General features: G+C 32.4%; 3 protein-coding genes across 4 annotated transcripts; all 3 read right to left on the bottom strand.

The window, feature by feature from the left end:
* Positions 1–659: 659 nt before the first annotated feature.
* On the bottom strand, positions 660–2,909 carry LOC124446990 (heparan-sulfate 6-O-sulfotransferase 1-B-like). The gene has a single exon (XM_046997889.1). The coding sequence runs from the start codon at positions 2,822–2,824 to the stop codon at positions 1,673–1,675; it is 1,152 nt and encodes a 383-aa protein (XP_046853845.1). The 5' UTR covers positions 2,825–2,909; the 3' UTR covers positions 660–1,672.
* A 2,923-nt stretch (positions 2,910–5,832) lies between these two features.
* LOC124446874 (homocysteine S-methyltransferase YbgG-like) lies at positions 5,833–10,815 on the bottom strand. The gene is made up of 9 exons (XM_046997754.1): positions 10,777–10,815; positions 10,456–10,569; positions 10,271–10,357; positions 10,065–10,139; positions 9,628–9,696; positions 9,326–9,370; positions 8,813–8,894; positions 8,473–8,540; positions 5,833–6,217 (listed from the first exon to the last, which is right to left on the bottom strand). Exons 1-7 carry the CDS (start codon positions 10,813–10,815, stop codon positions 8,850–8,852), a joined length of 474 nt encoding a protein of 157 aa, XP_046853710.1. The 3' UTR covers positions 5,833–6,217; positions 8,473–8,540; positions 8,813–8,849.
* On the bottom strand, positions 10,457–13,083 carry LOC124446959 (homocysteine S-methyltransferase 2-like). Of its 2 annotated transcripts, XM_046997852.1 has the most exons (6): positions 12,802–13,073; positions 12,439–12,485; positions 11,614–11,681; positions 11,487–11,532; positions 10,803–10,927; positions 10,457–10,569 (listed from the first exon to the last, which is right to left on the bottom strand). In XM_046997852.1, the coding sequence occupies exons 1-5, from the start codon at positions 12,869–12,871 to the stop codon at positions 10,847–10,849; spliced, it is 312 nt and encodes a 103-aa protein (XP_046853808.1). In that variant the 5' UTR covers positions 12,872–13,073; the 3' UTR covers positions 10,457–10,569; positions 10,803–10,846. The 2 variants fall into 2 exon arrangements, with proteins under 2 accessions (XP_046853808.1, XP_046853807.1); XM_046997851.1 differs by lacking the exons at positions 10,457–10,569; positions 10,803–10,927 and having other exon boundaries at positions 10,979–11,532; positions 12,802–13,083.
* Positions 13,084–13,088: the final 5 nt, after the last annotated feature.

The raw sequence follows: 13,088 nt of genomic DNA, 5'->3' as shown, positions 1-13,088 counted from the left end.
GTCATGTCATACCAAGCTATCCATATGATTTCAAGACGGAACAGAGCACGCATATGACTAGATGACTAACGCCAAGCATTTACAATATTTAAAAAAAAACTCTCTGTAGGAATCAGCAATCTTTTAAGTTAAAACCGCCGAAACCACGGGTAGCTACCTACAAAACACAACAATTCTAGTTTCTGTGTAAATTTGAAAGTGTTATGTAGACTGTAAATAACCAACAGCCAGATGGCCAGATCCCATTGATTCAACAGAGTTATGATTCTTGCAACATTTGCAAGCAAAGATTCATTAAATACATTCGTCTTTGTAAAAAAATTTGAGCATTAGAACCATGAAGCTACATTTAGTGTGATTGTATTTCTTACAAATTGGTGGGTTAGTAAAGGAAGGGGAGGGTAGACTAACAAACTGTTATTTTATATTAAGCAGAGCAAATGCACTGAGTTGAGCGAAACAAAATTCCTTTTATGAATATGCTCGAAGGTTATCTACATTTTCGATCAATCATAGCAGGACGCAAACAACACAATGGGATAAAAAATTTAAAAGATTGACCAGCCATGTTGATGTATAACAGTAAACAAAAATAATAATCGATAGGAGGGCCGCATAGAGACGAAGTGTCGTCTAGTAAAAAAAATGAGATAACAATGTGAAAGATTCTAAAATCTTAGCAATCTATTGCAAGACTTTTAGATAATAAGTATATCTACAACAATCGTTTTTTTACGCATATGTAACCCATATATTGTCGAATGTTTTATTGTTTTTAAAAGTTGTGTGGCAAAATTATTAACTTTCTAAATTGTTGCTACAAACCCCCTCCTTTGTTTAAAAATTGAAATTGAGCACCAACGGAACGAAAATACTGATATTAAGAATGTAAATATTAGTGGAAATAGTCTTCGAGCTCTTATCTCCTATTTGTGCGAATCGTTTATCACTCGCTATAACTTTTTACGGACGATAAACAGAGAAATTTCAGTCAAAACCAGTCAAAACATAATACATCTCATGCTGTATGCCTTAATTATATAAACATGTTTGACGCAGTGGATGTGACAGATTTGTTGAACTGGCCGCAATTCAAAATGGTTGTCATATCCACCAGACTAAACATGAATACTTTGAAAGAGTTGTGAACAAGGACAATTACATCAACACTTTTTGTGTAAGAAATATTTCATTTGTCACTTGTCACGCAAAACATTAACTTTATTGATCTACTGACATGCCTTACTTAATTTTAGTTAATTGAAATGCCACAAGAGGCAATTTTGAATAGTAGCATACTGTGCATTGTGCAGCATGAGCACCAAAACATCACTTTCAGCAAGTCCGATCTTTCCAGCGCCCTGCAGTTATCGCATGCACAGAAACACAACTTTTCAATAACATTTTCAATTTTTCTTCTTTGCTCATTGAAAATCAAGTATTTTCGACAGCTTGTAGTGTAAGAGAACTAGTGAACTATTTTGTCTTGTTTTAGCTAAAAATATGTATTATTCATATTTGAAAATGAAACTAGGTCGTCACCTGTTCGAATGTATCTTAGTGGCAAACCACGATGAATCGTCCATAAACAAATAATTGAACTATTTACATTTCCCATTTTCCGAATATACAACTATATGATACGTTTTCTTCGATAGTTTAAATAAATTCTTCACGATAATTTGTTTCGGTGCAGCCTTGCCAGAAATCGAGTTGCAGCTAAAATCTTTTTCGATTGTAAGAGTTTAAAATATTCCAATCTCTGAAAAAAAACCTCTTTTGCATAGTCATACAGCTGCATATCAAGTCTATTAGATAGCCGTATTTTTCTAATCACAGCAGGCGATAGACGACTAAGCATAGTTTTACTGAAGGTTCGGCTTTTTTGCTCAAACGACTTGCCAAATTTCAAGCCAAACGTTTGTTCAAAAACAAATTGACTTTCTTTTTGAAATTCAACAAGACCAACAAAGGCTAAATTTCTTAAGTTCTTCTTTGCACTACGTAAAATTGCTTTCTGCTTTTCATTAGTTTCATCTCCATAACATCCGACCTGATTAATATCGGCCGTCATACGCGTTTGTCTGTTAAATGCTAAATTGTATGGGCAGTTTAAAAATCTTTGCAAAGTGACGTCGCTCCAATTGATACCATGATAGCATTTCGGTGAATTATATTCTTTTCCGTTGCATACATGTCGGACAGTTTTCCATGTAGCTCCACGTCGCACATGTCCAAATTCACTTAAAAACCGTTCGACAGGATCACGCAGCCATGTTATGTAAAATACACGATTCAAATGCAATGGACGACGTCTTTTACGTAAAACGTTTGGCATACATGTAGACAGTTCTGTGTAACCTGCATGAGGACCACAAATCCAACCTGTAGAATATCGGGAATACAACCAATCTTCCTTGGAACCAGGTCTTTTGCATTCATATGTATTACCTCCTTTGAATTCACAGGGTCTCTTAAGTTTCAAGTTTTGCACTAAATTTCGACCGAATACAGTGCCTCCAGTTTTCTGGATGTGAAGAACAATCATGGTGTCACCAGAGCTAACGTTAAACGGACGAGATATAAGTCTTCGTGTACCTTTCAGTGGAGGTGAATCTTCAAAATATACACGCATATTCAGTGGTGAGCTTTCAAATCCGACATCGTTGGTGGAACATTTATGAATAGGGCACACAAGCATAGCAAAAAAGAATGTTGAAAGCATTGCAAATATAAGAAGAGTTGAAAATATTGTCTTCTTCATATTATGTGTTTGAAGTATATACTCCTTCTTGACTAGAAAGTTGAATAATTTAAGTTTCATTAAAAGGACCCATGTCCTGATTTTGATTCAAATTTCAGCACTTAGCATGATAAAAAATAGCCACAGTTGGGAATCTCAGTAAGTCGGCATGTTGAATCATTACATAATTGTTACATGATAGCAACTACTAACATGTAATATCATTATTATATATTATAATTTCATATATTACTAATTAGGACATAATCTAGAAGCTTGCTTGCATGCGCTAGAAGCTTGCTTACATGCGTAAATGTTTTAGAACCGCAATCGCATTTGTTGTTATTGTGGTTAACTATATCTTGCTGTAACATACTGTATTGCGTATGGGATGTAGGTCACAAAACCACAATACTTGCCATTAGATATTATATATATATGAGTAGTTTACACCACTGAGTACAACCTACGAGGACAACCTACGAGCACAAGCTACGAGGAGACAAACTTAGGAGGCATAGCCTACCGAAGTAGGTTGACAAGCTACAATCTACCAGACAACTATCTTGGCTTCTGTGCCATAACTATCTTTTGGCTTCTGTGCCTTTAATCTATTTGGAAAACTATTGTGAGTCATTGTTAGAGTCACGAACGCTCAAGAATAAAGACTCGCGGTTGTACTCGAAAAGAAGAGATATATTTTACTCATACTTATTGATATTATTATTAAGACACTTATCTACTTTAATATTTACGCGTTGATTTATAAATTGTTTGAGAATTATAACTGGTTCACACTATCTTTGTTGCGTGTGGAAATAGGACCAAAATTAATAGTTATTCTTTCGGGACCACGCACGTAACAATAATGATAAGGGAATAACAGAAACAACGTTGCCTTATTCTAGCTATATCCGGTAGCTGTACATCACTTCCCGCCTCCTGGAGAGTTAACAGTAGTGAGAAAAGAAATCATATAAAATACCGACTGAAGTGCATGCAATCTCGAGAATGTCACCTCCCCAGCTATGTTTATACAAGAGTTTACACAAGGACAAAAAAAAACAAATCATGAAAGAGTTGTGCACCATTGCAATTGTTCGTTTAAGTAAAAGTTATCAACACTTTTGACAATTGATAGCTTTGAAAGAATGAGAATATTTTAATTTTTACTAAAGTAATTAACTTGGATAAAGCTATAAAGACACAAAGTAATTTCCATGTTCGCTAGATGTTACATGCACAACACTGAAACTTCATATATTTATTTTTTATACTTAATATAAATACTAGAGCCCAACAAATAATTTTAAACATAGTCATAAACAATTTGGTTTTATGAAATTTATTAAAAGAGTGACGTTTCGTCTTTACCCAAGACATCCTCAGACTAATTGGGAAGTTAACAAGAATATAGATATATATAGAGCTATTTACATAGTTTGAGGTATCAGGTCACTGTGAATGTGTAGGTGTGATGTGATGTATTGTATGATGTAAGTGTGATGTATTGTTAGGGTGAAGTGTTGAGACTAGAAAAGCTTAAGAGGGATGGAGCTGCCTTAGGTGTTAAGTGAAGGTTTTAGTTTGGAGATGAGGAGGCTTTCGTGGATCATGAGGTCGAATGTGTCGGAGCAGGATGAGATGATTTTAAAATCGTCTGGCGAAGCAGGGTGGTTGGAGGAGTTACTATGAGAAAGAATACTTGACATTAGTGGGTTCGTATAGCGTTTTCCAGTCAAAGGAGAGACCCCCAAGTGTTCCGAGATTCTGGTGTGTCAGTGGCGTGCGGTTTGATCCACATACGACGCGGAACAGCATCGACACGTGTATAAATTAACAAACATTTTTATACTTAATTGAAATTTGTTATTTTGAACAAAATAGGCATATCCAAAAATTCTTGTATAAGGTAATGTTCTTGATTGGTTGATTGACAATTATGTTGCAGCAAGTGTATAAACTTTCGTGTAACACAAATGTTGCAAATTTTACGGTTGTGAATAAGAAATATATATCGAGAAAAAATGTTACATAACGTTTAGACTGAAATCTTCGCGTGTATTGAACAAAAATGTCTAAAAATCCGAAGTCGATTCATCTATCTAAAATCGGTCATTACATTAAACAGCACGAGAATTTGAAATAAACTTTAACAGCATGATCTTGTGTAGGCTTTATAAATAAGCCGAATCATGTTGTGCGAATACTTACAAGCTGAGGATTAAAATAATAGAACACAAGAGATAAACATTATTGACTATGAAAAGTCTCATATTACTAGAATCTGGAAGTTTCGATCGACTCATTTCATTTATAAATAAAATAAAGCGCTGCATGCGATCTGTAATGGATATTTGACTGTTTTCAAGCTTTCGAATGATTCGTTCAAGTTCTCATCAAGCGATTGAATGCTTTCATTTTTTACATGGTAGTATTATGTTTCTTGTTTAGAGACGAAATTCCACAAAAACATCGAAGTCTCTTTCCAATTCATTTACTGACTGCTTTTCAATAAAATTCAATCGACAACATGCACGAATGCAAAAACAATATTTATTTAGCGCCAGTTTATACGGATTATTACTGAATGCATAGATAGGAACAAAACCATCACAAGCAGGTTTGACTGTTGTATAACATTACATGCAAGTGTCATGAAGTTGATAGATTCCATTTCAACCATTTATGTTTTTTGAGCCTAAATTTATAACAAGAAGCAATAATTAACATCTTGAACTTTTATATCAACACTCGGCAGTAAATCAAAAATCCTTCCAAATTTCCTTCGTGTTTTATTGATGAAGATAAATTCAAACGTTTCATTAGAAGAGGGAAGCGCGGGTGATGAGTGATCAAACAAACATTTGTTTAATGGGTACATTAATAGTGATTTTCATGCATAAATGGTGTTGAATGGTTAATATTTTTCTGTTCATATTTATTACTTGCGATCTATTTTGAAATGTATGACATATTAGTTACTTTATCAATCTTACTTGCAGGTTTCCAAGTAATAGCAGTTTTATGTATGTTTAATAATAAAAATTGAAGACTTGAAACCGGTTAAAAATCCGATAAACTCCATGTCCAATGAATGTAAATGACTTTATTTTCAGTTTTTTGTTCTTGATGGTCATCATAATGAACGAACAAACTATTGTGTACATTTTACAACGTAATGTTGACGATCTTTTTAAAGTTCTCAAATTGCACCTAATTATGATACATAGAGCTAAAATAGACGACCAACAGCATAAACCAAACTCTGTTGCTTGTAGAACTTACAGCTCGTCCTTACGTAAACGAAGACTTAGTGAAGCGATTTGTAAAGGGACGCTTGGTTAGCTTTCACGAATTACCTGAGTTTCAATCAGTGTATGTAGCCAGAGGTATTTTCGTTTTATGGATCGATCTTCTGCGTAAGTTTTTTTATATCCAATATATCTGCAGCTGTTACTCCACAGCAACCTCCTATGAAAAAATTTTGCTTCAGTTTCACTGTATCTTGTTTGAAATTTTTAACTCAAATGGGGGTTGTTAAATTGAATAACAAAGTAAATGGTTTGAACCCGGGAGTATCGTTACATGTTTGTGGATGTAGATCATTTGTGGATATAAAATCTACTAACCTGGACGATCTACATCCACAAATTGTATAATGATAAAACTTTTGAAGCAAATGATTGCGCAAATAATTTTTTGGGAGAAACTGGCTGAACAAGTTTATTTGCAACACTTCTTTTTAATCGTGTAACTTCTTTATGGAATAAATTACCAAATTTTTTAAAAACTATAGATAATTTTCCAAGATTTAAAACAAAACTTCAAGACTTTTACTTTAAGGAACTTAATTTAAAATATAGTATGTAAACTTGATGGGTCAAGCTCTATATATTGTAAAGTTATACTATTTATATTTACATCTAATCACTGTTAGAAATTACCTATGTATATAAAGAATAGAAATTATTAATTGGGACTTTTGTTCTGTTTTCTGCACCCCTCGTTGATGTAAATATTTCACAGACAAATTCATTAAATAAATAGATAAACAAAATAAATTAAGTCTCTAAATAGTGATATTTAAGTATAAAAGTACGGAACAATGCAAAATCTTTCTGCATTTTATATCCAAAACACAAACACAACCATTGAAAGACTTAATGAAAAAGCATAGCAGCTCCATCATTCATATTATTGTTAAACACGAACATATTATAAGACAATTTTAAAAAAATTTTCAAACAACGTTTCAGATAAATAAACAAGCAAATAGGACAAAAATTCTGTAAAGCAAACCACAACGGTACAAGCTAACGAACACAACAAAAACAAGTTACTACCGCGCGCGTTTTCATTGAAATATTAAAATTGAAATTACCGCAAAGGAAGCTGTTACTTGATCATGGTAGCATAGTCTGCCCTTTATTGTTTAGGCCCTTGTTTGTCATGCGCGAAAGCAACTTGATCATGCTAACTCAGTCTGCCCTTTATTGTTTTGACCCTTGTTTGTCATGCGCGAAAGCAACTTTATCATGCTAACTCAGTCTGCCCTTTATTGTTTTGCCCTTGTTTGTCATGCGCGAAAGCAACTTTATCATGCTAACTCAGTCTGCCCTTTATTGTTTTGCCCTTGTTTGTCATGCGCGAAAGCAACTTTATCATGCTAACTCAGTCTGCCCTTTGTTTTGGCCCTTGTTTGTCATGTGCGAGAGCAACTTTATCATGCTAACTCAGTCTGCCCATTATTGTTTTGGCCTTGTTTGTCATGTGCGAAAGCAACTGTTGTAGTCGTGTTTCACTCGTCGTTGGTAATATTTTTGGATGCATACTTTGTTAAGCTTTGTCGATTATTTAAGTAAGTATGGTACATTAGAATTTATAATTTACTTCATAAAAAAATATGCAAAACACATATAAATGTACAATAGCCCAAGGTTCCGGCACCTGATGCGAGGACAATAAAGCACCCCCCCTTGGAAAACCTTCTATCAAATTACAATAGCATTGACCCACCCTAGGCTAGTACATAAAAAGCATACTTCGTCACGTTACTAACTTTTCTGCCTGAGTCATTATTGGGTGTTTTGAGAAGAATTAAAAGAGCTTCTAAAAAAAAGTCATACTTTTCATTGAAAATTTATTGAGTCTTTTTGATTGGTTAATTGAATTTTGCAATAAATACAGAACACATGAAGGTGCCAACACAGAAAAAATAGTAAAAAGTTAGTAACGTTCAACGTTTCATTACAGGAACATTTGATAAAATATAACAAAGATAAAACAATTATCGGTTAAGTAAATCATCTTTAACTTCTTTTTCAATTTTCCTTGTCGTTGCAACGTAAGAACATAAACACCCAGTATAGCTAAAGCCCAAAAACTTTCTCACATGAGAGCAGCGAGTAAGCTAATACCAACCATCCAACCTCGTTTTTTTACTGTTAAAGGAAAATCTTAGACGACTACATTACCTAATACTTTACTCTATAAGGCAAAATAGTGATATCACATTGCTGCAATTCTTGTACATTACAGAAAAATATGTCTCTTTTTAAGAGGTAGAACTTATGATGTTTTTTTTAAATATGTCCCACATACAAATTACAAAAAATATTTCCCAAAACAAATTATGCTTTTCCAAAGTTAAACATAAATATTATGTTTAAAGTCATTTACTTGACTTATTAATAACGACAAAATAAAAAGAATCCTTCAAAGCTTACCTATAACATTAACACCTTGTTGAAGCCAAGTTGATGCAAATGTCTTATACTTAGGAAGGGAATTATCTCTAAGAATAATATAAAGATACTTTGAGCTGGAATGAATGATAATTTTGTTTATGACGAATCAAATAGTACATGATCGGATATGAGTTTCTTCGAAAATATTCGTGAATGAGACATAAAACTTTGACAGGATAGACAAAATTATAAACCAACAATTATGATAAATAAAATCACGGATCAGCTATCTTACAACAAAAACTTTATCCATGTCAAAAAAAATATTCTTTGCTTCAAATATGCGCATGAATAAAAAAAATAATTCTGCCCTATTTACCTAGTTGGTCCAAACGCTAGGTTGTAGTTGGGATAAACTACAACTGGTTTCGTTGTCTTTTTTGAATACTTAATAATAATGGCTAAAAATGAAGATAAAACTAAAATATAGTATTTTAAGAAGCTGTAGATAGAAAACTTCGATAGCTATATCCAGATGATTTGTTGCGTTAAAAGACAAATTAGATAGTTAACTAAAGTTTAAAGCAAAATAGTTTAAGTAAAGGATGCAACTGTCCGCTATAAACAAATAAAAAAGTACAGAGGCAGTACAGGTAAAATGACAAAGCCTCAAAGACTAAAATCTAACGCACGTAATATCTATTTTTGTTGCTTCATTCAAAGATTTATACTTGTGGGTGTTTGTAAGACGTAAAGTATTTTTTGCGAGATTTCAAAATTTACGAAAAAAGTTGTTGAATTCATTTCGTAATAACCATGAACAAATAAGAGTGAGTTAAATATAGTTTTTATCTATGTCAGATAACAATAGGAAAAAAACCCACTTCATCACCTCGACAAATTGAGAAGGAGTACAATTTATTCCAACAGCTTCGACCTATGAAATATTAAAACTTTCATATTTTGATGATGATAGAATTCATACAGTGGACACTAATATCGTAGCTAATATTCAGAATATGAATTCTTATTTTGATTCTCTGATGATAACATCGGTAGATTTAGCCATTATTCGTGGGTGCAATATGCTCTTGAAATTTTCACCTCAAAAAAACACATTCTCTTCATGTATATTTTAATATTATTTTGATATTACCTTAACTCTACACAAAGATAAAATGAATGAAGAAGTACCTGTTTGAACTTTTCAATGACTGTAATTGCATCACAAAAATTCTCACCATGACATAGATGTTTATCATCCTATAAAATAATATGTAGTTAAATGACACATGCAATATCATGTAGACAAATAGAATATCGATATTTTCACCTTCATTATTGATGGTATAGTTTGATTTCGTTAATACGTAGCTATATTTACATTCATATATAATATATTGCCCCTCATATTTTTCAAAGATCATTAAGTCAACGCACGTTTTGCAATTACGTCACATAAAATGAGCCTGCAAGCATTTCAATATCTTGAAAATAGAAATTTTTTAATCAGAATATCCCCTCCACTCCTTTTCCTTCAATTTTACATGATATCTAAGCATTTTCAAATTCTGTGCAAGTTCATTTTTCATTGAAATAGGTACAAAAAAGCCATATAGTCTTTGTTTTACCTTACAAGAAAAAGCAATCCAGCACACTACACCAGGATAATCAGAAATTACGCTCAATATGGCTTCAGCCTCGGTCTGCAGGAAAACAAATCAAAGTGCATGATTTTTTATGAAGTTCTTGGGACACAATTATTCATTGTTAGGGAATTTGCACAAAATATTGAACATTTATCTCTCTAAATAGAGAATTTGATAAAAATACTTACAAGTGAAGGGATAGTTTCAATAGCCAAAAAGTCAACACCAGCTTGAACAAGTGCATTGATTCTTGGCCTATGCCACATTTTTAGCTCCTACAAGAATAAATACAAATGAAATTGTCATCTTTATGGATGTTTTACAGAGGTAAAAAGACAGGCTTTTACGTATAAATTTGTTTTGTTATAATTACCTCAAGATTTATTGTATCAATATAATTTCCGTGATATTCAGATCTATCACATAGACACGCACCATATGGACCAATAGAACCTCCAATAAGAGTCTGTTGTGAAAGCTTTGTACCCTTTATGTAATTGAAAAAATTCCAGTGACAACACGATCCATGTACAAAATGGTTAAAAATTCTTCATTATTTAATTATTTTTAAGGTAATTAACCCTTTTTTTTGAGTCTCCAAATTGGTTTTAACCATAAGTTATTCTTGTGGTTAGAATTATGACAAAAAAATAGCAAATTTCCACAATTCTGTCTCTTTCCTCTGCAAATCTACCTTATAAGACTCTTTATTCACAATACCTTCAGTTGACATTCTTCCAAGTATTCTTCACAAGCTTCTCTCGCTATGGCAACACATTTTTCATCAGAGTTCGAGCCTCATCACTGGTGCAATTAGCATATTTGATGAATCCTTCAATGCTGGCCTTCATTTATGATGTAAAATAGGAAATTGTTTTAAATCTATGAATAGAATTATTTATTGAGTAAAGTTTCATCTTAAGCTTAAGGAAGTGCCACACTTGAATATACATACTATTTGCAATTGGTATAGTTACAAAGTGCATTTTTTCTCTACCTGGCAAATCTACAGCTAAAGTTGGAACATGTTATAACATGTTCCTTTTATTTTCTCTACCTGGCAAATCTACAGCTAAAGTTGGAACATGTTATAACATGTTCCTTTTATTTTCTCTACCTGGCAAATCTACAGCTAAAGTTGGAACATGTTATAACATGTTCCTTTTATTTTCTCTACCTGGCAAATCTACAGCTAAAGTTGGAAAATGTTATAACATGTTCCTTTTATCCAATATCTCTGATTATTAGCAAGTTAACTTTGTACCCCACTAGATCTCTTTGCATGTTTGCTTTGTTAGAAAAGTTTCCCTACAAATACTCCGAGTGCTCCCTACACTTCCCGATGAGATAAATAAAGAAAATCTCCTTTACAGTCAAAATCCTATGATAACATTTCATATAAACCTGATATGATGCTGTCAAGATGATGTTTGAACCACTGTTAAGAAAACTGACAAAAAAAATTGACAAATAGACTGTTATCCTGTTGAATACAACAAAGTGACTAAAAATACTTAGAAAATGATTTAACCTTTTATGAGCAATTTTTAACATATCAGGATGTTCAATAATTGCTCTTGCACTCCACAATCCATCGTTCTGATAATTTAAAACATATAATTATGTTTATTGCAAAATTGAGTCCAACTTTTTCATGAGTTTGACCAATTGTTGATAATTTAAAAGATATAATTATGTTTATTGCAAAATTGAGTCCAACTTTTTCATGAGTTTGACCAATTGTTGATAATTTAAAACATATAATTATGTTTATTGCAAAATCGAGTCCAACTTTTTCATGAGTTTGACCAATTGTTGATAATTTAAAACATATAATTATGTTTATTGCAAAATCGAGTCCAACTTTTTCATGAGTTTGACCAATTGTTGATAATTTAAAACATATAATTATGTTTATTGCAAAATTGAGTCCAACTTTTTCATGAGTGTGACCAATTGTTGATAATTTAAAACATATAATTATGTTTATTGCAAAATTGAGTCCAACTTTTTCATGAGTTTGACCAAATGTTGATAAGTTACAACGAAAATGAGCCAGCAAATAGAACTACTAAAATTTGACGTTTTTATTCAGAATGAACATACACACAAGCCAGGTATAAATCCATATATGATAAATAAATGAATAACAGTCATAACACAATATTTGGAATCTGTGTTTTGAATACATTATGCAAGACAGAAAATAATTTCTTTTAAAGAAATAAATCATCGCAAGATAAGATTTAAAAGATCATTTCTATGTTTTTATAATTTGGTTAAAACCTTGAGTAGGACAATTGAAAAACAATTTCAACACAATACAATAATAGTATATCATAAGTTCATAACTCACTTCAAAGTTTAATCCAAGAGTTTCTAATTCAGATCCCAGACCTCCATCTAAAATATGAACACCAGAAAACATTTCAATTCAATTTCACAACAAAAATTATTCTTTCTGAATCACACACAGCTCTGCATCTATTGACAGTCATGAATGAACTTTCAATTGTAAACCAATTGTCCCCCAGTGGAGTCACCAGGCCATGAACGTGATGAACAAGTTTCAGGGTCAATAAGGTTACGAATATTGAACATAAAATTATGCATGAGTCAATTGATGAGGTCATTTAGGTCATTCGGTCCCAGTGCCCAATTTTATCCCCAATGTTCTCACAATCAAAAATATTTAATATTTAAATAGTTCAAAACTCACGAAATTCCTTTGCCAAATTCAAGTTTGAATTCTCCATAGTTTTTCTTTCAACGCATATTTTTATCTGCATTCAAACCATAACATATGCCCTGTGACCTTTGTCATAAATCTGCAAACAAGAAACAAGCATTTTAGTAAAATACAAAACAATCGACAATTCGTTTAAAGTAACCATTTTATAACAACGTTTTGACAAGTGTTACATGTCATTATCAGTAGAAAATGTGAACTTTCCAAAAATTACAAAATTAATTGAACGTCATTGTTAGAATATCGGGAAGTCCCTA

This window comes from Xenia sp. Carnegie-2017, unplaced genomic scaffold, assembly GCF_021976095.1.
Source record: "Xenia sp. Carnegie-2017 unplaced genomic scaffold, XeniaSp_v1 HiC_scaffold_22, whole genome shotgun sequence".
In the NCBI taxonomy this organism is placed as follows: Eukaryota; Metazoa; Cnidaria; class Anthozoa; order Malacalcyonacea; family Xeniidae; genus Xenia; species Xenia sp. Carnegie-2017.
The sequence above is the reverse complement of the archived record's forward strand: the minus strand, read 5'-3'. Positions and strand labels throughout refer to the sequence as shown.

What these genes read in the sequence shown, in the direction of transcription:
- LOC124446990 (XM_046997889.1), bottom strand. Translation starts at nt 2,824, where the DNA reads ATGAAACTTAAATTATTCAACTTTCTAGTCAAGAAGGAGTATATACTT.
- LOC124446874 (XM_046997754.1), bottom strand. Translation starts at nt 10,815, where the DNA reads ATGTCAACTGAAGGTATTGTGAATAAAGAGTCTTATAAG. An exon ending in TGAATAAAGAGTCTTATAAG is followed by an intron (nt 10,570 to 10,776) that starts GTAGATTTGCAG and finishes AATTACATAAAG; the next exon opens with GGTACAAAGCTTTCACAACA. An exon ending in CTCCTTCTCAATTTGTCGAG is followed by an intron (nt 8,895 to 9,325) that starts GTGATGAAGTGG and finishes CTTCATTTTTAG; the next exon opens with CCATTATTATTAAGTATTCA.
- LOC124446959 (XM_046997851.1), bottom strand. Translation starts at nt 12,871, where the DNA reads ATGCAGATAAAAATATGCGTTGAAAGAAAAACTATGGAGAATTCAAAC. An exon ending in GAATTTGGCAAAGGAATTTC is followed by an intron (nt 12,486 to 12,801) that starts GTGAGTTTTGAA and finishes TTCATATTTTAG; the next exon opens with ATGGAGGTCTGGGATCTGAA. An exon ending in CTCTTGGATTAAACTTTGAA is followed by an intron (nt 11,682 to 12,438) that starts GTGAGTTATGAA and finishes TTAAATTATCAG; the next exon opens with AACGATGGATTGTGGAGTGC.